Raw genomic sequence first — 22,864 nt, forward strand, 5'->3', positions numbered from 1 at the left:
CGCCGTAGCCACGCCCGTTGTGTCACATGACCGGAAGCGATGGAGGCGACCAAGATGGCGTCCCCCAAGAGCGCGCCTAAAGACGCGCAGGTACCGCGGGGTCCGGGGGGATCCGGGCGGGACCGGGAGGTACCGGGGGGCTCGGGGGGCTGAGCGGTGCCTGTGTCCCCCCCGCAGGTGATGGCGCAGATCCTCAAGGACATGGGCATCACCGAGTACGAGCCGCGCGTCATCAACCAGATGCTGGAGTTCGCCTACAGTAAGCGGGGCCGGGCGGGAAGTGCGCGGGGAAATCCGGAGGGGAGCAGGGAAGTGTTGAGGGAAGCAGGGAGTGCTCTGTGAATCCATGTTTCCACGGGGGGCCCCCGTCAGACTCGGTGACCGTGGAGATCTTTTCCAGCTGTAATTCTGTGACTCTTTGAAAGTAATCACAGAATGACAGATCGAAAGTTGATTTGAGCAGGGACACTTTCCACTGTCCCAGATTGCTCCAAGCTGCGTCCATGATGGCCTTGGACATTTCCAGGGATCCAGGGGCAGCCACAGCTTCTCTGGGCACCTGTGCCAGGGCCTGGCAGGGAGGAATTCCTCCCCGTTATCTCATCCAAAGCTGCCCTCGGGCAGTTTGAGCAGTACCCAGAGGCTGCAGAGCCAGCTGGGTGAGATGAGGATGAGGATGGAGAGCATTTCATTTAACCCAGAGCCTGTTCATCCTAGGATACGTGACCACGATCCTGGAGGACGCCAAGATCTACTCGAGCCACGCCAAGAAGTCGAGCGTGGATGCGGACGACGTGCGCCTGGCGATCCAGTGCCGCACGGACCAATCCTTCACATCGCCCCCGCCCCGCGACGTGAGTGCGGCCGGGGAGGGGCAGAGCGGGACACAGGGATGAGACCGGGACACTGGGATGTCACCGGGACACGAGGATGAGGGCAGGACAGAGAGATGTCACTGGGACACAGGGATGAGGGCAGGACACAAGAATGTCACCGGGACACGGGGATGTCACCGGGACACGGGGATGTCACCGGGACACGGGGATGACACTGGAACACGGGGATGAGGGCAGAACACAGGGATGTGGCTGGGACACGGAGATGAGGGCAGGACACGGGGATGACACTGGGACACGGGAATGAAGGCAGGACACAGGGATGTCACCGGGAGATGGGGATGACACTGGGATACGGGGATGAAGGCAGGACACAGGGCTGAGGGCAGGACACAGGGATGTCACCAGGACACAGGGATGAGTGTAGGACACGGGGATGTCACCAGCCCGGGGTGTGGCCGTGTCTCTGCAGTTCCTGCTGGACATTGCCCGCCAGAAGAACCAGACGCCGCTGCCGCTGATCAAGCCGTACTCGGGCCCGCGGCTGCCGCCCGACAGGTACTGCCTGACTGCCCCCAACTACCGCCTGAAATCCCTGCAGAAGAAGGTAAGGATGGCTCAGGGATTGGGGATTCAGCCCTGGGGGGGTGGGAGCGCTGTTCCTTTGCAGTTTTCCACATCTGTGAAAGTTGTGGGTGAATATTGGCCCGTGCGTGTCAGCTGGGAGGTGTCCGGGCTGGATTTGTAAATATTGTTGGTTGATTTTAAATGGAAATTTTAAAATATGGGAATATTGTAGTGTTAAAGAAATACTGCAGAATCCCAGAATCACTGAGGCTGGAAAAGCCCTCCAGTGCCCAATCCCCACCAGAGCACAGAGTGCCATGTCCAGTCATTCCCTGGACACCTCCAGGGATGGGGACTCCAACACCTCCCTGGGCAGCCCCTTCCAGTGCCTGACCACCCTTTCCATGAAGAAATTCCTCCTGATGTCCAGGAGGAGCTGTCAGATTGTCAGAGGCACAAGTCAGGCTGTGGTGTAGATATTAAAGAGTATTTCTTACTTCCACTTCGGTTGTTTTTGCTTTAGAGGGAAAATATTTCCTTTGCTGAGAAGTCCCTCAGTGGGGAGGGACTTTCCTGTTTATTCCAGGCCATTCCTTAATTCCCTGGTTCTCTCCTCACAGGTCTCCTCCACAGCAGGCAGGATCACAGTCCCTCGCCTGAGCGTGGGTGCCGTGAGCAGCAGGCCCAGCACTCCCACTTTGGGTAGGAAACAGCTCCACAGGGGATTCCCACCTTTATTTTAGGAAGGAAAAATAAAGAGGAATAGTTTAAAACACTTTTCATTCTCTCTGAGGGAATGTCAGGGACTGCCTGACCTTATATTGTTTGACAGCATCAGAAAGTTAATTTCATTAATTAATCTATAGTATTACAATAGCATTTAAACATAAATGCATTACAGATGTTCTGTATTTGTGATAAATTCTTTATTAAGGGACTATTCAAGAACTTTACCTAAATTTAGGGTTGTTTTCCTCAGTGTCAGTATGATGCTGAATTAAATAGCACTGGGAAAGATCCATTTTTAAAAGGATCTTAAAATTTAGAGCTGTGCCCTAAAAATCAGTGAGTATTTATAGTCTGGAATTCTGTAGGGCTGGGGTAGATGTGGGAAAATGAGCAAATGTGCAGCTCTGCCTGGAAATCTGACTCCTTATATGTGGTGTCCTTGTGTTTCTGTGCATTCCTACTGTGTCTAACAACAGGTTCCACTTGGGAGGGAGTTTTGGGAGCGTTTATGGGTTTATTCTGATTTCTTTTGGTGGGGTTGTGTTGAATGCAGGTACCCCCTCAGCCCAGACGGTGTCGGTGTCAGCCAAGGTGGGAGCACCCGTGTCGCTGGCGGGGCAGCGCTTCACTGTCCAGATTCCATCCTCACAGCCTGCTGGCAAGTCAGGTATTCCTGGGATGGAAACAGGGATAAACACACAGCCACAGGCTGCTTGGCTTGGCAGGGAGAAGCTCATCCAGTCCCACCCCCTGCCATGGACAGACACACCCTCCATGCTGCTCCAGACTGGCCTGGAACACTTCCAGGGATGGGGCAGCCACAGCTGCTCTGGCCAAGCTGGTGTGGGAATTTCTTCCCTTCTCCCTCTTTCCAGGAGCTTCTAGTGTTGATTCCCATTCCCAGCCAGCACATCATCATCCCGGGCAGCTCCCTCCCACCCTGGCTCCTGTTTCCCTCTTCCCCCTTGTATCCTCACCCCCCCAGCATTTCCCCATCCTCCCTTTTGGGATGCACATTCCAGCAGCACGCCGCTTTATGATCCTGGAAAAATGCAGGGTTTGCTCCAAACTTTCAGTGAACCCTTCCCATGATTCCCACAGCCACTCCCACCACTCCCACGGTGCAGAACGTCCTGATCAACCCATCCCTGATCGGCCCCAAGAACATCCTGATCACCACCAACATGGTCCCGCCCGGCGCCGCCGACCCCAACCCGCTCAAGAGGAAGCACGAGGACGACGACGACTACGACGCCTTGTGAGGGCCCACAGCCCTTCCCATGGGATTGATGGAGCCCTTCCTATGGGATTTATGGAGCTCTTCCTATGGGATTCATGGGAGCTATTCTTGTGGCATTTATAGGAGCCCTTCCCATGGGATTCATGGAGCCCTTCCCATGGGATTTATGGGAGCGATTCCTGTGGGATTTTTGGAGCCCTTCTTATGGGATTCATGGAGCTCTTCCTATGGGATTTATAGAAGTCCTTCCCATGAGATTCATAGATTCATAGAGCTCTTCTTGTGGGATTCATGGGCGCTCTTCCCATGGGATTTATGGAGCCCTTCCCATGGATTTCACACAGACTCCAGAGGGTGGGAATGGGAAAGGCCCTGTTTGGGCCTTGGGAGTGTGGAAATAAAGTGGAGAGTTTTTTTTAACTGTTCATATTTATGTATTTCTATATAAACAGAAATATATGATTCTCATGTTACATTTCGAAAATATTTTATATTTATGTGTACAAACAATCACATCTATAATGCACCCATCAGATACTCATTTCCATTTATAACAGCACCCCCTACAGAACAATCCCAGCAGGGTTTGCAGCTGCCCTGTCTGTTATTGGCACTTTATTGATTATTGCCTCAGGCACCATCCCGTGACTGCTCTGGGTATGGGGTGTGCTGCTAGAGCAGGACATTATTTCTGTCAGACAGGTGTCTGCTAACGAAGGCAAGAGCCTCTCTTGAAATTGAAAAATGCAAATCCCTCCAACTTAAAATAATTTTGAAATTAAGGAGCTCTCAGGCAAAGATATGGGAATAGGAATAACAGTTTATACTAGGAAAATTAAAAAAAAATACAGTATTACAAAACAACAAAACACTGACAGAGTCAGAATACAACGTGACACCCCATCAGTCAGGGTGTTGGTAGCAGTCCCATTAAATGGTGTCTGTATCCTCCTGCAGTGACAGTGCTCCTGGAGAAGGGTGCAGTTTTCCTCCAAAGGTCCAGTGATGATGTAGAAGGGTCTGGTTTTCCTCTGGAATCCAGTGGGAAAAGGCTGCCTTGGTGTTCCAAATCTGTTTTTATCTAGGTAGGAAATGTTTGGCTCCTCCCCCTGGGATGATGGAATTTTATCAGTCATGCAGCCAGCTCTGTTCTGCCCTTGGTGCTCCCTCTGTCCCTGTCCTGCTCCTAGGGGACACAGGACAAGCTCCCCTCACTCCCCTCAGCCCCTGGCACTGTCCCCCAGCAGATTTGATGTTTTTGTGCTGTGTCTGTTCTTCAGCACCAAACCCCTGACTCAGGACTGACCCTAAAGGATGAGCTGTGGCTGGGACAATCTTGTGTTAGGGCATAAGCCCTCAGAAGTTCCAACCTCATTTAAATCACTTGGAAATTATTTTACAGCTCTCAGGGTAAGGGGGGATTTTGGGAAGGAATTCTTCCCTGTGAGGGTGACAAGGCCGTGGCACAGAGTGCCCAGAGAAGCTGTGGCTGCCCCAGTCCTGGGAGTGACCAAGGCCAGGCTGGACAGGGCTTGGAGCAGGCTGGGAGGGTGGAAATGGATGATCCTTAAGGTCCCTTCCCATCCCGGGATTTCCTAAACGTAGCAGAAACCTCATCCAACAAGTAAATAAATAAAGAGGATTCCTCAGGGAAACTCAAATCCCACTTCCCTAGGTCACCACCATTGGCAGTAGAGGAAAAATAAATTTAATAAAAATTAGATGTATCACCTTTTCTGCCTGCTGAGACTCCTAACTTCGGGCTGAGGGCAAGGAAAAGCAGGCAGGATGTTGTTTGACATGAGCAGGTAGCAGTGGCAGCAACTCCTGGGCTGGTTTTACGGCCAAGTTTAGCCTCCCCTGAGAGCTCTGCTCTTAGAGGATGTGCACAATAATTCCAACTCCAAGCCAGGATCCTTCAGTAATTCCTTTATTAAAACTACAAACCAGAGTTAAAATTCCTACATTATTCACATACGTCAAGTTTCAGATTCATTGAATAAAGGACAGTCCAGTGGCCAAAGGGGCCAGAAAGCCTGACCAGTTCAGGCTGGTTTAAGACTTCAGCCAGGGCCTTCTCACTCCATGGATCTCCCAGGGCAGCTGGAAAAGTTCCTTCAGGCTCCGTGGGAAGAGGCAGGAGCAGAGCTCCAGTGCAGAGTTCTCTCAAGATTACAGGTGAAACCGTACCCAGTGGTCCCAGCTCAGCAGGAGGGAGGGAACTGGGAACACCCAACTGGAAAATCACCTCCATTCACTCCCAAGAATTCCAGAGGAAAGATTTTTACCCTCCCCCTGCCCCAACACACAAATATTTACAGAGACACAACCAGCAAGAAGCAGAGTTTGACTCCCTTGCTGAGGGCAGGAGCTGCTGCTCTAGCAGGAGAATCCAACTCCCTCAAAAGTCATCAGGAATGTGGCCTAAAGGGATGGGAAAGCTCCAGGTCAGTTAAACTCCTCCTTGATGGGGGTGCAGCCTGAGAAGAAGCTGATGTTGCTGCTCAGCATCCTCTTCTTCTTCTTCCCAAAGGGGTTCTGGTTCTCTCTGCACTCCTCGTCCCTCCCCAGCAGGGAGGCAGCAGAGCTGGGAATCTTCAGGAGCACCTCCTGGTCTGTGATGTCCTGCAGGACCTGTGGGAAGGCAAGGGACAAGCTTTGGAGTTAGTCACTGCTGGAGAGAGCCAGGACACCAAGTGCCAGGCCAACCTCAAGAGCTGCTTTTTTTACTGATCAGGAGAAAGACAAAAGTTTTTGGCAAAATACCAAGATCCAGCAGGAAGAGACAGCAGTTGGAATAGTGGGTTCCCATGGGATAAGGGAATTCGTTTAGCTGAGGAGAAATGCCATGTGCCAGGTAAGAGAGAAGAGCTGAAGGTCACTTAGAACATGGACAGATGTGATTTTACCCTGCAAACTCCTCACCTCCCCCCTTTCCTTGCTGAAGGTGCTGCAGGAAAACATGGCAAGCCTGTGGCACACTCTCAACTTCCACACGAGCTGCCTGGAGCTGTGCAGAGTTTTCCAGCAGCAGCTTCTCCTCAGGGGTGATTTCCCCTCCAAGATCCCTCATTGAGCAGCTCTGCTCCCCCCGGGAATACCTTTGTGGTTGGAGTGACACACACAGGCTGGAAGAAGCTCTCCTCTGCTTTCACCTCCATGGGGTCCTCCAGCTTCAAGGACCCTTCTGAGTCCCTTTTGTGCTCCTCACATGTTGTGGTTTCCTGAGGGGCAGCAGAGGGTGAAGCTCTTGCAGAACATCCATCCCTTCCCTTCCCACCACATCCCCCTGCTCTCCAGCTGGGAAGTTTTCCACAGTACAGGATGCTGCAAGCTCAGGCTAGGTCTCCATAAAATAGGCAATAATTAGAGCACTGTGGGATGTCCCTGCTCCACATCTGAGATCCAAGAGCAAAATTCCAACTAGGAACATCTTCCTCAATGAACATCAGTTTCTCATGGACCTTCCCACTGCTACAACCCCCTCCCCAAACCATTCCTTCCATCCTTAAAAAGAAATCTGGGCATGAGTCAAGATTTTGTGTTGTCTGAAGCCAAAAACACAACTTTAATTTAGTGAGTCCAAAAGGAAAATTGAAATTATTTGTCCTCAGATTTGTTGGGTGAGAAGTGGGAACACGAAAATCTCTGCTGTGAATCTCCAAATGTCTGTGCTGAAAGGCAGAGTCTGGTCCTGCAGTGGAAAATTGTCCTCAGTTACCAGAGAAGCACCAATTAGTGACATTCACAGAGTTTCAGCAAAGTGCACGTGCTCTGCCTGGACAAACTATGCTTGTGTGGGAATTATCCCTTCATCCAGCCTTGCTCCTGCCCAAATCCAGGCCCTGCAGCCCCTGTGGTCCCCCAGAGCCAGCAGCACTCACCAGGCCCCGCTCCCTGTTCCTGCACATGGCCGGGGTGCAGCTGCAGCCATCGGTGCATCCCAACTTCTGCTTCCTGCAGCCACACTGCCTGTTCCCACAGCGGCCCTTGCACGAGCACTGTGGAGGGAAGGGGGATCCAATGGATCCTGGAATGCTCCAGGTCCTGCCAGCTGTGCCATCTCAAGGACAATGACAGCCCCAAGCTGCCCCTTGTTGCATTTTGCTGCCAGTCCTACATCCCAGAATAATTTTCTTCCTAATATCCAGAATAAAATCCTTCCACCTAGAGATCCATCTTCAGGATCTCTAGGATAAGTACCTGCAGTCACTCGGTGCCTGGGTTGAGGTTATGCCAAGGGATCCCAGCTTCTGTGCCTCATTTCCACAAAAAGGAGTCCCCACCCCAAAGCCTCAGGAATTTTCTGAGCCCCAGGCTGAAACTCCAGACTGACACAGTCAGATGGAAGCTGAAGTTCTGTGAGGACTGGAGGCTGCAGATTCCCAAAAGTAAAAGGGATCCACAACAAGCCATCTTTTTTCCTTTTTGGCATTTCTTTTCCCCTAAAATTGGCTCTCTGGATGGATCTGGCTGCTGTTGGGGCTGTTCCTGAAGCAGAGGCCAGCTCAGACAGGACAGAACATGGGAGAAGGTGACTTGGACAAGGAAAACCTGTCCAAAAACGTGTTGCTGACTGCAGACAACCTTTGCTGTGTCTGTGGGAAGATCGCAAATCTCCCCAGGCACCCAAATAACCCATTCCTGCCGCTCTGCCCCACACCTCAGAGCTCCACACCCAACCCTTGGACACAGCAAGTGATTCCCTAACAGACACTGGATCAAGGGCAGCTGGATCTTACCCCCATGAGGTTTTTCCTTGTTCCTCTGCCTGCTTTCCCTGGAAGCCAGTCAGAATCCTCCAGTTCCCCAGAGTCAGAGAGCAGCTCCTCCACATCCATCTCAGGGCTGGGTGCTCGGGGCTTGGCCGTGGTGTGCCGGCGAGTCTTGGGCTGTGACACAGGAGCACGAGGGGTTAGGCCACCAAAAATCACACAGATTATATTTGATTCATCATTATTATGTTTTAATAAGGTTTTGTTATGTTTTATTAAGGTTTTCAGAGTCTGTCACAGCCATGAAGGTTGTAGAGTAAGGGAGGGGAAAAAAAAGATCTAATTATCAGGATTGAAAATTCAATCCATTTAAACTATTAATGACAAATCCTTGGAAGTCTGAGTTGATGTCACATCACATGACAAAAAAAAAAACAAAAACAGCATGTCACACTCCTGTCCAAAAGATTTTTAAATCATTTCTTCCTCCCAGCACTAACATTTGGCTCTTTGCAAAGCAGTAAAGTTTGCCTTGCTCCATAATTTAATGACTGGGAATGCTACAGAAAAACAATCTGTATTGTGAAGGAGGATACAGAGTCAGAAATACAATGAGGAAACAGGCTTGGGGGTCTGTTTGCCTTTTTTTGATCAAAAAACTGATGCAAGGTATTTGAGCCTTCTGAAAAGGACCAGTTCAATGAGTAAAAACAAGTGCCTGATAGAAAAAAAACACATTATCAATAGCCAAGATTAACTTTGGCACAGAATTCAGGTGCAATGCAAACTGTGGAGTCTCTTACTTTGGGTGGAACATAATCAAAAGAAGAATCTGGAGACTCGGGTAGCCTTTGCTGGATGTGCCGGAGCTTCTGGCCACTGGCAACTTGGAGGAGCAGCATTTTCTGTCAAAAGGGTCAAGAATTATTTCTGCAAAAAAACATTAAACCCAACTGGCACGAGGCTCTGGTGTCTGTACAAGGCTCTACCTGTTTCAGATTGTCATTTTCCCGGAGGAGTTCCTGGTTCTTCTCACAGATCTCCCTCATTTTTTCCAGCTCTTCCTCCTGTTTGCAAGACGAGAGGAAATTTTTTTCATTGGAGATAAATAAGAGAAAATCCCCCCAGAGTGATTCCAGCCTGCACAACAACCACCTCATGCAGGCTTCTGCAAAGGGAACACACAATCAATCCTTGTCCTAATTCCAGGTATCCCAAAGGATTCCCACCCTCCCCAGCCACTGCACCTGGAACCGGAGTCGCTCCTGCAGTTTTTTCTCCTGCTCATTCAGGGAATCCTCCAATCTCTTCTCTGCTGCTTCTTTCTGCTGGAATTGGGTGAGCAGATACAGAACCTGAAAGGAAGTTGGAATAAACAGGGGTGAATTCCTGAGAGGAGCACTTGGCATCAAAGTCCAGGCTCAGGGAAATTTCCTGCCACTTCCAGCACAATTCCACCCTGATCTACTTGAAAAGTGATCTTGTGCTCATGTGTAACCTCCTCATTTAAAGCAGGAGGAAAGTTACTGAATAAACCAATTTGTACAGGGTAAATACAGACATTTCTTTGGCTTTTAATAAACTGTCTGCAAAAAGTCAAGAAAATTTGAGTTGATATTCAGCACCAGCTTCATTTCAGCACATCCCCCTTTGCCTTTATCTCTGAGCAGACCTGGAGATCAGACTCCCAGATTTCCATGAGCTGAGATTCACCTTTTCCTGGTGTTGCTGTTCCTGCACCAAAATCTGATTTTGGAACTCTGCCTCCAGCTCTGCTATGTGGTTTCTCTCTTCCATCAGCATCTTCTGCACATCAGAACAGCTGGCCTGGCTCTGCTCCAGGCTGCTCTGCAGTTTGCTCTCCTGCACTTTGGAGGTGACCAGCTGGAAAACAAGAGCAAGGGATGGCTTGGGACAGGGATTCCCTGCTGGGACAGTGTGGAGGGGCAGCATCCCTACAACTTCCAGCCACCCCAGGAACTGGACCAGCCCTCAGCACCAAGGAAACCAGGAGAGATTCAGAGCCAGACACTGGAAGTGCAAAGCAGGGAGCTGAGGGTCTTGTTCTGAATTCACCTCCTTTCCTGTAACACTCAAAGTATTTTCCTTTTCACCCTTTTCCTTGGATTTCCAAGCACCAGGGAGCAACAGGTAATTCTGTCCTTCAGTTGCTCTTTCCCTGATCCCACAATATCCCAAATTTCTCTTTTTCCCATCTCAACACCAATTCCACTGCTCCCCCTGACCTCAGCCAGCACTGCCCTTGTTTCCCTGCTTATTCAGGAGGAATTTTAGATACTTTTTCTTCTCTTCCACTTTGGAAATTTTCCCTTTCCCATTCTGTTATCTCCAGACCCTCATCTATTCCTCTTCCCTGTTTTTCAGATTTCACTCCCCAGTACAGATTACTTTAATCCTAACTTGAGAAAGGAATAAACCTCATCCACTACAAGACGGCCCCACACAAATTCCTTTGGTCTCTTCCTTTTATTTCTGGCTAAGCCTTTGTTTTCAGGGATAAAAGAGGAAAATCCAGGGTTTACCTCTCCCAGGAGATACTTCAGAGCACATTTGGCCTCCAGGATGGTGGCAATGCTGTCCCAGCGCTGCTTGGCTCGATCTCCATTGTCTGCATCCAGGAGTTTCTGCTGCAGATCTGCTATTTGGGCACTCCTGGGGAAGAATCCACGGATTTGGGGTTACAACACAGGAGAAAACCAAGGCTGCTTTCTGGGCTAAATGTGACTGTTCCCAGAATATTAAGTAAAGCAGTAGAAATTGAGATTTTTGCTGCTCAGTAGAGCACCTGGAACATGCATTGCTGCCCTGGGGAGTTTTGTCTCCACTCCACATTCCCAAATAAAAGTGGAGGTTTATCCCTTCTACCCACTCACAGCTCAAAACACCCAGTCTAAGTGGTTGAGTATTTTCCTCCTACATTTCAGAAAAATTCCAGCCAGGAAAACCCACACTTTTCCCTCATCATTCCCAGTCTGTGTGTTTCACATCCTCTTCCACCTCCCAGAGGGGTTAGGATGGAAATGAGGGAAAAGCCTCTGCAAGGCTGTGTGGATGAGCTTTGTGGCAGTGCTTACCTGAGCTCCATCTCAGTTTGCAGGCTCTCAATCTGCTTGGAGATGGAGAGATCAGTGTCTGGAGCCTGCAGGTCAGCCAGGCAGTACGTGCGCCTCTGCAGTCACAGCACAGGGATGCAGGGGGGGGGGAAAAAAAAAAAAAAAAAAAATCACACACATTTACAGATATTGCAGCTGCAAAAGCCTCCAGGCATCTCCCCACAGCTTCAGTTCCATTGTTCCTTCCCAAAAGTTTTTGCTAAGGGGAGTGAGCCACTCACATCCTTCAGAATCCTTGAGGTTGGAAAAGCTCCCCCAGAGCATTGAGTCCAACCATTCCTCCAACACTGACAGGTCACCCATGTCCCCAAGTGCCACATTCAGACGTTTGTTGGACACTTTCAGGGATGGTGATTCCATCATTTCCCTGGGCAATCCATTCCAAGAAAGCTTTTCTTTCCAGCCTCTAAATTCCTTTAAGGAGCAAATTTAACTGGGATGCCTCAAAGGCCACAAGGCAGAAATGAGGATTTCTCTACAGAGAGAAAAGCTTTTCCTTCCACCCTCTAAACTCCCATTCCAAAGCCTGACTGCCCTTTCAGGAAAAAAATTTTCCTAAATTCCATTAAACAACAAGTTCCTTCAGCACCTCTTGTCCCTGATGTGTCAGAGGACAAGAACATTAACCCTTTCCTCCCAGAAAGGTAGACAAGGGTGGGGCCCATCCCCACCCTCTGAGGGAACAGGTCAAGTAGGAGTGAGAATAATGAACCCAGTATTGCTGAAGAGCCAGAGGAGTGGGGTGGGAAAAGGGGAATTTCCCTCTTACCCGGAGCTTTGGAGGGGGGTTTTCTCCAGCATCTTTCTTCTCTTTCAGCTGAAGGAGCTCCTTTGCCAGGATTTTCCTGTCCTCCAGCAGGTCTGCCAGGTGTCTTCGAGCTTCCTCAGTGCTGACAAGAACCTCGACTTCATTTGCAAGCCAAGTCTGGAAAAATAACCCCCAAAATCCAATGGCTGAGCTCAGCGCAAGGACTGAAACATCTGTGAGGACATTTCAGAGAAACTGAATAATCCCATTGCAATTCCCTGGTCCTCCTGCTGTGCTCCAGCAGCACCCACCCCAAATCCCAGTTTGGCCAGTGTTGGGATGAACAAATGCTGCTACCCACTTTGACTCGTGCAGCAATTCCTTCCATGCCCCGATTTTGGGTCTCCTTCCGTTTATCTGCTGCCTCCTTCTGCTTCTGCAGGGCATCCTTGAGGCGTTTGTTGGCAGCTGCTGCCTGCAAAAGATTCCACAAGGAGCTGAACAGGGACTGCAAATCATCTGCTGCAGCTGGAAACACCAGGGATTCCCAGCTGACAGCACAAGGTTAATAAATCTCAAATAATCCTGGTTTAACTCAAGGATTCCAGTCCTTGATTTATTTCCTTTGCTGCCATTCCTCCTTTAAAGAAAAGCTCCTTCTAGGCCTGAAGGTAGAAGAAAACCCCAAAATGAGGGTTTGAAGGTGCATTTCTTTTACAAAACCATCCTGAAAGGATTTTGAGCTGCAACCTTGTAGATCCACCACCCAAACTCATTTCCCACTTCCTACCTTGGGCATCTGCATGGATTTGCCACAGGAACCTGGGACTCAGAGTCATTTGGTACCCAGTCATTTAGCTTTTAAAGAGCAAATTTAACTGGGAGTCCTCAAAGACCCCAAGGCAGAAATGGGGATTTCTCTACAGAGAAAAAAGCTTTTCTTTCCAGCCTCTAAATTCCTTTAAGGAGCAAATTTAACTGGGATCTCTCAAAGGCTACAAGGCAGAAATGGAGATTTCTCTACAGAGAGAAAAGCATTTTTTCCAGCCTCTAAACCTCCTTTAAGAGGTTTCTGTGTATCCTGTTCCTTCCTCCAGCCCCATTTGGCAGACTTTAGGGATTGCTTGGGAATTTCCAGGAGATGCTGGCTCCTCACCTCCTCTGTTTTCCGCCGGAGGACATTGGCCTGTTTCTGGAAATCCCTCTCCAGCTTGAGGAGCTCATATTGCCTCTTACGGTCCTGCAAGGAAAAACAGCTGGAAAAGTCATTTTTTTCCATGACAAAGGAAAGGTTGCAGCCCCAAAATTCCAGCCTGAACATCCCAAGGCATTGAGGGGCAGGAATTGCTGTGACACCAAACTCCAGGTGGTTGCTGGCCATTGCACTCAGCCACCACAAGCAGCTGGATTTTATCAACTTGCAGATCCAACCTTCATTGGGAAGTTTAAAATCCTCCCATGCTGAGGCCAAACCTTACAACTTTAAATCCTTCAAATATTGACTATTTTTGCTTTCTGCTTTAGAGCAGAGTCAGCTGTGGCAAGAGCTTGAAGATCTCCAGCCACAAACAAGTCCACGTGGTGAAAAGTGGCAGCCACACGAGCCAAGCTTCTCTTCAAAGCATTCCCAGCTTTTCTCAGATGCTTCTCAGTTAAAGAAACTTTGTAGCCTTCAAACAAACCCTTCCTTTGGAGGGAGGAACAGTGTGAGGGGCTTGTTTGCTCACCTTTTCCTTCAGCTGGATCACTTCCTTGTCCTTCTGCTGCTTCCACTGCCTGAATTTCTCAGTGTCTTCTTTCATCTGACGCATCAGCTGCACCCTTTGCTGCTTCATTTCCTGAAAAACACCAGTGGCTGGAAGAATTATCCAGGATTTACATCCTAAAGAGCTTCAAACTCCATTCCCCCATGTTTGCCAGGTGTGGCAGGAAGGAAGTCTTACTGTGGTCCCACTCAGGACACTCTCAAAGTGCTAAAAAACTTATTTTTTTTTTTTTTAGGCATAAAGGGAAGACTAACACATTTTAGGGAAAGAGGAATCAAATTTTTTGACTGAGACAATAAATTAAGAGTGCCAGAAGATACTTTGGACTTATTTTTCCTCTCAAATCTCAGCAGTCACCTGCCTATTGTGGTCATGAAGCCACAGGAATTTTGTCAAAAACTGCTATTGTCAGTCTGTCTAAGCAGAAAGTGGATCCCTGGACTGGGATTTCTGCCTGGGATTCCTCTGACATTCCTGCCTGGGAACTGCTTTGCCCACATGGCTCAGGCCAGGGGTGCCTGTTGCTTACCCTGATCTCCTGGTTCAGTTTGGACACCGTGTGCTCCGTGGATTCCTTCAGCTTCAGGAGCTTGGATTGCTCATTCAGTTTCTTCTTGAGCTCATTAATTTGTGCTTCCAGCTCCTGGAGCCTTTTCCGGCGCCGCTCGCTCAGCCTGGAGAGAAACAACAACAAAAATCCTCTCCAGCTTCAGAGACACCTCATGAAAAATGTCACCTCTGTCACCTTTGCTGCTGCTGGAAGCCAACAGGAGACTTCTCTGCAGTCCTTGCACACTTTTACAGATGATAAAAGTGCAAGACATTGGATTTTCAGACACAATAACCCTTCTTACTTGGCCTGGTTGATGTCTTTCTTTGCCATGTGCAGAGCAAGGACCAGCTCCTCCTTTTCCTTTTGCAAATTGCTGACCTCCAGTTCCAGATCCTTGATATTGGTCTAGGAAGGAATAGGAAGAATGAATCTCCAAATAAAAACCTTGGAAAGACACCCTGAGGCAAAGCTTTGAGACAGAGAAACCTTGAAAAACCCCATTTGTTCACAGCAGGCTGCTAAATCACCTTATCTAAGAGCAGTGTGGGGGTCACAGGGGTTGGCCCAGCACACTCTGGAGCTTTGGTGGGCACAGAGTCACTGTCACACCCTGACTGCATCATTTCAGAGATGGGAGATCCCAGCACAGCAGGGAAAACTGCACAAGGGAGCAGGGACCCAGCTTAAGGAATAGACTCAAATCAGAACAGGCTCCTGAGAAAAGATCTCCCTTCCCTCCCCAGCAGGAATTGGGGAAAACAAACTGACCAAGGAGGATTTCAGCTTTACCTGGTACTGAGACTGAATGGGCCCCAGCTGAGTATCATTTTGAGACATTTTTTTGGCCAGGGCCTCTTTCAGACTCAGGGCTTTGTTGAGCTCCAGCAGCTCCCTGGAGAGCTGTGCCTGGCGCAGGGCGTGCTGGGTGCTGAAGTCATTGGAGGCTCTCTTGGATTCCTGGCCCACTTCAGCTTCCTGCAGGAGACACAGCCATGAGGAGAGACCAACCCAGAGCTCCTCAATTACACGATCTCTGTTTCTACAGAGCACTTCAAATTCATTTTTATGTAAAAAAATCAGATATGCAGAAATGAGAACAGGTTCTTGACCACGGACACATTTTGTTTAAAACAGCACAGACAAAAGAGATGATTTATCGAGCATTTGGGTAAGAAAACTAGGAGGAGGGAGCAGAAAAAAGTGATAAAGAGATAAAACCACACCCCAGTGAGGTGTGCACTGCTGAGCCCCTCACTTACACCTGGAGAATCCTGTTCAGAGTTTGGCAGCTCTGCAGCAGCTTCTGTGGAGGCAGCATTTTCACTCTGGTGGACAGAGAGAAGAAAATTTGGATGAGAAGGGAAATATGAAATAAAATTAAGGAAATAACAGTCTGTTGGCACTTTATGGCAAAGCACAATGTAATTCTTCTCTGGCTAGAACCTCTCTGGAAAGAAGAGACCATCATCCTCCTCCTCAAGGAATGTGAGGAAACTCCTCCTTGTCTGGTTGGAAAAATCATTCCTTGAAATCTTCCCTGAACTCCAGCACTGGAGAGAACAGGAAGAGGAGGGAGAGAGAACAGAGGAATGTCCAGTGAGGGAGAACTGAAATTCCTCCATTAGACAGAAGCCTGGAAGCTTCCATTTAACAATTTCAGATGCCTGCAATTTACATTGTCCATAAAAATCACCAAGTTTAGAACACTCCACCCAATTTAGGGACTGTAAATCCATGTCAAGCTCCAGTATCAGGTTTTTTCATGTAGAAATGAAAATGCCCTCACTGGGGCATGGTTTCATCTCTTGGCATGGATTTACATGGATTTTCCTCCTTCCCCCAGGAGCAGCACAAGTGGCCTTTCTGCAGCACTAAAGCACAACAGGACAGTTCTGATCTCAAGAATCATTTCACACTTTTAACTCCTGGGTTCCTTGAGGGAAGTTGCTTGACTGGAATCCCAGATTTCCTGAGTAAGTTGATCCAGCTCCCCCATCCCTGGGTTCAGCCTCACCTGCAGCTCAGCCAGCAACTGCTGCAGGTTCCGGATCACCTCCACATTTTCCTTTAATTCCTCATCTTCCACAGTCTCCACCAGCTTCTGCAGATCCAGCTTGCACCTGGAAACATGAGAACAAGTCCATGGCAAGTTGGTGCCAGGGAAAAACAACTTTACCTACTCAATCTCTGAATTAATTCTTGATGAACAAACCCCAGCTGATGGAATCCAGTTTATCCCACTGAAAATATTGAATTCCCAAGGACATTATAACCAGGAGAAGGGTGTAGGGACACTTACACAGCATGGTGCTGGAGCTGCTCTAGTTTTGCATTCATCTTCTCATTTTCTTGCTCTGTCTAAAAGAAATTAGAATTATATTCAATTGTAGAGGAATCAGCTGACTAATTTGCAGCAAAAGATTGGCAGTGTGAAAATCAATGCACTGAAAGATCCCTCATGGTCAGGGCACCAGTTTGGATTTCATAGCATTTTTTCAGGGATAGACACTGCAGGCAATAGGAAAAATACAGGGTAGGGAAAGGAGAACACAGGTATGCAAGTGCTATTTAAAGTATTAAAATAAAACTTTTAAAGTATTAAAAAGCTGAAAGGTTTAGGTCTCCTTTTTCCAAAAGGAAATTAAAAGCCAACAGATTCTGGCAGGTTTTTGGTTCTGATTAATTTGGAATCAATATGAAAGGAGCATTTAAGAACGATTCTCAATATGTCATAAATACAGGAGCTGCTGTTGATTCACTCCCAGCAATTTAGAGCTCTCCTGGGATAACTGAACTCACCAGGATGATCCTCTCCAGCATCTGTGCTGTTTGCCCAGCAGCCTCACTCAGCCCCTGGCTCAGCTTCTGGTTCTCCTCCTGCAGGGATTGGTTCTTCTCCATCAAGGACTGGAGGTTCTCTGAGGGGGCCAAACCACTGCAACAGCAAAGAGCAGCTGGGTGTGAGTTTGGGCTTTGGGACAGCACTGAAGTCACCTACAATTATTATTATTCCCTAAATAATTTACAATAAATAGCCTAGAATTGTTGAGGGGAGGAAGAATCTTAAAGCTCTTCCAGCCCTTGCCAGGGCAGGAACACTTTTCACAGACCAGGCTGCTCCAGGTTCTGTCCAAAGCCTTGGACACTTCCAGAATGCAGGAAAAGCCTCCAAACAGAGATTGTGAACTCCATGGACTTGGTTTTGAAACATCCCCAGAACACAACACCTGCACAATCCAACTCTGTACCAGATTTTGTGCTTTTAAGGATAATGGAGGTGGAACTGCCCCACATTTAGGGGTAGAGGGGCAAGGAGAACAGGGATGGATGGGTCTCAGAGACAGGAATTGATTCAGGAGGCGTTTCCTGCTTCCTCTTTTACTTCCTGCAATAGATTTTTTGCAATCATGAGATATTCACTACAAAACTAAATCCAGGGAATTCCAGTAAGGATGACAAAAAGTGGGGGGAAAAAAAGCAACCAATTTGTTCTCCCTTGTCTCCACAGCACTGCCCAGAGCTAAGGAGATCCAGAGACTTCTCTGGAGTGTGATAAATACACATCCATAGGACATTAAATAACAAATCTTACTTGAGAGCCACAGGCAGGGTCCCTCCATGGGCCTGGAGCAGCAACACCTGGAGCTGCTGGACCTACAAAGACAAATAATTCTTGCTCATAAATGTAGCAGCTCCACGGATCCTTCCTGACTCTCCTGTTCCATAATTGCCTTTTTACTACAGGCTGTGCAAAGGAGCAGTGGTGTTACAGTATTTCAGGTCATTTATTCCTCAAATAAAAGGTTCTTCATTTCTCTCTGGGATCACCCTAGGGAAAGTTCTTCCCTTCCCACCCTGCTGGGCACAGGCAGATGTCAGGAAAGCACCAAACCATCTCTGCATTTCTAATTGTGCCTCACCAGGCAATGATTTGTTGGGTGGAAGGGAAATTTAAACCACACCAGCACCACCACTTTTCTCTGGCTGCAGGAAAACTCCAAGAAATATCCACACATCCCCTTCCCAGTCCAGAGACACAGCAATGCACGTTAGGGATGTTTTGCATTTTTGGTGAGGTTGTGCCTTCCCTTGGGCTTTGCTGAGCTCAGAACATGAGGGGATGTCCCAGTACCTGCTGCTTCAGCTGGTGCAGCTCAGCTGCCTGGGGGTCCACGTTGACAATGGGTTTGTTTTTGATTTTCCTGGCCCTGTCAGCATAACGCAGAGTGTTCAGGGTCTCCTCCAGGTTGGAATCTGCTGGGCTCACACAGGCAATCATCAGGGTGTGGCTGTTCCCACCCAGGGAGTCTGGGAAGGAAAAGAAACAATGTCAAAGCTGTCAGAGCAACAATGATAGTGAAATGTCATCATTCAAGGGTTCCAGCCCCATGAGTGCTTCCCAAAATGCAGATTAATCGGCTGGATTTTGGTGCCACTCATTACTTTCTCCTCTGCCCACTTAGTTCTGTATTAAAGCAGGTTTTTGAAAGCCAAAGTCAGGGTTTGAAACCAAAGATTTCACCCCAGAAGCCCCAGTTGTTGCCCTAATAAAAAATTTCTTTATGCCATTTCTGGCTTGGTTCTTTCAAGTTTGCCCCTTTCTTCTCCCTCTCCAATAATATGTCCATGAATATCCAGAATTTTCACCAGTTAAAGGAATTATTGGCTAAGAACAGAACACAAAGCTGCATGGAACTTCATCCTTTGGTTTTATATAAATTGGCTCCTAAAGCTACTCATCAGGAAAAAAAAGAGCCCCCACATCCAGCCTAATCCAGGTTTTAATGAGGTACTTTCAGACAGGGAAAATAGTGAAGAGCTTTTGCACCAAATTATGTAATTACCATAAAAATCCCAGTAATTTCATTACTAAAGCTTTGCACAAATTAGAGGGTAGCTTAAATAAAATGCACTAAAAGACAAATCCCAGCTATTGAAAAATAAAGACCAGATATTCAGACTAAGAAAACAAATCCCAGGGAAGGCACAGACAGCTGGAGCTTCATTCTGGCTGTGACATCACCCAGGGAGTTGCTATAATTAAGGTACAATAATAGATCTCTGCTCCCAGACTTCCCCTCTTCCTTCTCTCCACCAAAAATATGCCTTTAATTTGTCTTGTTTCCTCCTGTCACACAAAGTGCAGGAGAGTAGGACTCGTTCTGAGCTCATCTCACTGCATTTGCAACCTAAAATAAGAGTCCAGGAAAGGCCTGGCTTCAGTGAGGAATTAAACAAACAAATCCCTCTGAGCTGGGGGGTTTTGTCCTGCTTTGTTATTTAAAAAGCACCTGTAAGTTTAGGCTTTGTTATCATCTTCTCTCACCTTGCAGCAGCCTGGTCAGCTTAGAGTCTCTGTAGGGGACAAACCCTCCCTTTTTATTCTCATCTCCCAGAGCACTGATGACATTCCCCAGGCACAGGAGGCCTCTGTTGATGTTGATTCCTGCAGACAAAGCTCACAGTGAGCACAGCCACCTCAACAGCTCCAAACTCCTCATTTCCTGCCCTTATTAAAACTTCAACAAGGTTAAAAAGCAGATTAAAGGATAAAAGAAGTGTTTTGCTCCTTTATTAACTCCCAATTGAGAAGAAATCCAAACTCCAGCACTCCCAGCCCACAGACCTTCTTTGAGTCTGTCTCCCTCAGCCTTGGTCTTCTTTTGTCTCTCAGAGCCAGCAAGATCCACCAGGTGTAGCTTGCAGTGAAAACTGCAATTCCTAGGGCAGAAAGAAACTGTTTTACTCTCCCAGATGGAAAAGGAGCAGCCCAGGAGCTGAAAATTCAGAGAGCCAAAACCTGAACTGCTTTGAAAAGCACAGCTCAGGATCAGGATGAGGAAATTTTGGGAAAGTCATTCTCATCAGCTGCACAATGACACTCACTTGTCATTTTTCTTCTTCTGATCAATGCAGATGGTGAAGATGGCATGGGATCTGGAGGACTGGGAATTCATGGCCGTGGATCCCACAGTTCTGGAATTGTTCCCCTGCTCCAGGCAGGACACAGTCTCTTGGGCACAGGTGACATTTCTTTCTGTCAACCCAACAATCTGTAGCCAGGAAGGAAATATTGTTTATCCTCTGCTTCTTCTTTGTCCCACCTGGGATCAGAAAAATCTCCCTGCACTTCAGACTGTGCCAGCCCATTCCCAGGAATCAGTGTCACCTCTAGCCAGGGGCCTGGCAAGGAAACTCCCAGGAAAAACTGGTTCTGAATTTCACTTCAGGAACATGGAATCACATCACCTCTTCCTAAACATCCCCAAGTTCCTCTGCCTATTCCAGAGCCAGCTGGGCTCTGGGATGGAGACAGAGCTCCTGAGGGCTCCAGGGACAAATCCATGCATATCCCAGGCCAAGCTGGGAGCTGTGCCAGGCACAGGAAGGGGCTGATGGGAAAGGGATTTGTATGAATAAAGGATTAGAGAGGCAGATCCCAGGGACACAAACCAGAGAGGGGATGAGCAGGAGGAACTGGATGTGCTCCTTGGCAAGCTGTGCTTTCCCTGAGGATCCATCCCCCTGGATCTCTCTGTGCTGCTCCCAACACATGGATGAGCCCCATCCCACTGCTTTAGGGACGACAGAAAATTCCACATAAACCCCTTCAGTCCCCAGCCCTGTCACCCCCACACCCAGCAGGGCAGACCTTGATGCCTTCCTTGGGATCCTCTCGGACACTGAGCTGGGAACGCTCTCGGGAGGGGCACAGCAGGTCCAGGATGTCCTCGTTGTAAATCTAGAAGCAGCAGAGGAGCAGCTCAGAGTTACCAGCCAAAGAGAGGGGCAGTTGTGCTGAAATAAGGGCTGCTTTGGCATCATATTTTACTCATTTCACCTTGGACCAGAAAGGACTGACAAAACCTCAACTTAAGGGTTGATTTAATCAATATCTGGTACCTAAAAGAGGTGACCTCAAATCTCCCTTTATTCCTAATTTGATAAAAACCAAACTTTTACCTCCAGATAAGAAACTTTGAGGGTGAAGTCCCAATCCTGCCTTTGCTGTTTCTCCTCAAAGAGCAGCTTGATGACCCTGGGGATGACCCCCACGCTGGGCTCATACTCCTGGTTGGCAGTGTAGGTGCCCCCCATGGAATAGGTTTTCCCTGACCCCGTCTGTCCATAGGCCAAGACAGTGGCATTGTATCCTGAGGGAAACAAAGGGCACCCGGGTGAGTCACATGAGCACAGAAAGCTGCATTTTTGAAAATCACTCTTCCAGAAAATCATCAGTTTTAATCATAGATCACAGGCAGGAACATTGAGAAAAAAAAAAAAAGGCGATGAAAATTCCATAAAGCACAGACAAAATTATTATTTCAGCTCTTTTTTAAGAGTGGGTTTTTCACTAGAGATAAGAGAAACACAGAACAAATTCTCTGCCATCCCAGCTCCACTACAGCATCCTGGAACAGGATGTTTATCAATTCATTGTGTTATTCTTAAGGAGGGAGAGGGACTTTTTATAAGGACCTGGAGTGACAGGACAAGGGGGAATAGCTTCCCACTGCAACAGGAACATCGGGAAGGAATTATTCCCTGTGAGGGTGGTGGGGCCCTGGCACAGGATGTTCAGAGGCTGCCCCTGGATCCCTGGAAGTGTCCAAGGCCAAGCTGGACAGGACTTGGAGCACCCCGGAATGGTGGAAGATGTCCCTGCACATGGCAGGAGTGGCACAGGATGGGCTTTAAGGTCCCTTCCGACCCAAACTCTTCTGGTATTCCATGAAAAGCAGGCAGCCTCGGGAAGCAGCGGCCTCAGGGAACACACCCCCCTCGTTCTGTGGAGAAGAGCAGGTTCCAAAGCGCCGAGATCTGGGACAAACCTTTGAAGATGCCTCGGACCAGAGGCGACACCGCTGTGTTGAAAACCTCCTCCTGCTCCACGGACGGGTCGAACACGTAGTCGTAGGTGAAGGCCTTGTCATTGCCCACCACGACCTGCGGAGGAGAGGGACGGGGCAGCGCTGGGAGCCGGAGCCGGGCCCGGGCTGCGGGAGCCCCGGGAGCCCCCCGAGCCTCACCTGCGGCTCCCCGGGCACGAAGGACAGGCACATCTGGCAGCCCTCGCTGGTCTCCTTGGGCACCAGCGGCCGGCAGCGCAGCGCCACGCGCACCGGGATGCCCTTGTCGTCCTCCCGCACCATCGCCAGCCTGCGGGACACGAGCGCCGTGAGGCGGGAGCGGGGACGGAGCGGGGACCCCGCCCGGGATGGGGGTGGAGCGGGGGGTGCAGCGGCCCTGCCGGGGCTCAGAGGTGGAGCGGGGGGGTGGTGAAGCGGCCCTGCCGGGGCTCGGGGATGGAGCGGAAGCCCCAGGCCTGGAGCGGGGGAGGAGCGGGCCCGGCCTGGCCCTGCCCGGTGTCGCGGGGCGGCCGCAGGACTGACCTGGAACCGCCGCTACCCGTTCCAATGGCGGCGCCGCAACGGCCGCGGTTCAAACCGGGCCGCGCGCCGGCACGGCCAATCACCGAGCGGTGAGGCAGGAGGGGAGGAGCCTCGGCCAATCGTGAAGCGGAACGTCATCGAGGGGCGGGACTACAGCCAATCACATAGCGGAACGTCAGATGG

At 49.0% G+C, this 22,864-nt stretch overlaps 2 protein-coding genes across 3 annotated transcripts; one reads left to right on the forward strand and one right to left on the reverse strand.

The window, feature by feature from the left end:
- TAF9B (TATA-box binding protein associated factor 9b) lies at positions 1-3,845 on the forward strand. Its single transcript, XM_014886147.2, has 7 exons — positions 1-90; positions 178-259; positions 718-854; positions 1,309-1,443; positions 2,024-2,105; positions 2,686-2,799; positions 3,234-3,845. The coding sequence occupies exons 1-7, from the start codon at positions 40-42 to the stop codon at positions 3,392-3,394; spliced, it is 762 nt and encodes a 253-aa protein (XP_014741633.1). The 5' UTR covers positions 1-39; the 3' UTR covers positions 3,395-3,845.
- A 1,441-nt stretch (positions 3,846-5,286) lies between these two features.
- On the reverse strand, positions 5,287-22,445 carry KIF4A (kinesin family member 4A). Of its 2 annotated transcripts, XM_014888003.2 has the most exons (30): positions 22,319-22,445; positions 22,121-22,235; positions 21,252-21,442; positions 20,941-21,030; positions 20,175-20,341; positions 19,915-20,009; positions 19,615-19,734; positions 18,421-18,596; positions 17,881-17,942; positions 17,088-17,223; positions 16,588-16,646; positions 16,303-16,408; positions 15,548-15,613; positions 15,078-15,263; positions 14,590-14,693; positions 14,265-14,409; positions 13,697-13,807; positions 13,126-13,209; positions 12,331-12,444; positions 11,991-12,146; positions 11,183-11,277; positions 10,631-10,760; positions 9,801-9,971; positions 9,335-9,442; positions 9,077-9,154; positions 8,891-8,992; positions 8,115-8,264; positions 7,257-7,373; positions 6,474-6,596; positions 5,287-6,006 (listed from the first exon to the last, which is right to left on the reverse strand). In XM_014888003.2, exons 1-30 carry the CDS (start codon positions 22,439-22,441, stop codon positions 5,821-5,823), a joined length of 3,666 nt encoding a protein of 1,221 aa, XP_014743489.2. In that variant the 5' UTR covers positions 22,442-22,445; the 3' UTR covers positions 5,287-5,820. The 2 variants fall into 2 exon arrangements, with proteins under 2 accessions (XP_014743489.2, XP_088029243.1); XM_088173117.1 differs by lacking the exon at positions 7,257-7,373.
- Positions 22,446-22,864: the final 419 nt, after the last annotated feature.

This window comes from Sturnus vulgaris, chromosome 14 (assembly GCF_052056855.1).
Source record: "Sturnus vulgaris isolate bStuVul1 chromosome 14, bStuVul1.hap1, whole genome shotgun sequence".
Taxonomy (NCBI): domain Eukaryota; kingdom Metazoa; phylum Chordata; class Aves; order Passeriformes; family Sturnidae; genus Sturnus; species Sturnus vulgaris.

What these genes read in the sequence shown, in the direction of transcription:
- KIF4A (XM_014888003.2), bottom strand. Translation starts at nt 22,441, where the DNA reads ATGGTGCGGGAGGACGACAAGGGCATCCCGGTGCGCGTGGCGCTGCGC. An exon ending in TCAAAGTTTCTTATCTGGAG is followed by an intron (nt 21,031 to 21,251) that starts GTAAAAGTTTGG and finishes TGCTGCTTCTAG; the next exon opens with ATTTACAACGAGGACATCCT. An exon ending in TGAAGTATCTCCTGGGAGAG is followed by an intron (nt 9,972 to 10,630) that starts GTAAACCCTGGA and finishes CTTGTTTTCCAG; the next exon opens with CTGGTCACCTCCAAAGTGCA.
- TAF9B (XM_014886147.2), top strand. Translation starts at nt 40, where the DNA reads ATGGAGGCGACCAAGATGGCGTCCCCCAAGAGCGCGCCTAAAGACGCG. An exon ending in GCGCGCCTAAAGACGCGCAG is followed by an intron (nt 91 to 177) that starts GTACCGCGGGGT and finishes TCCCCCCCGCAG; the next exon opens with GTGATGGCGCAGATCCTCAA. An exon ending in TGAAATCCCTGCAGAAGAAG is followed by an intron (nt 1,444 to 2,023) that starts GTAAGGATGGCT and finishes CTCTCCTCACAG; the next exon opens with GTCTCCTCCACAGCAGGCAG.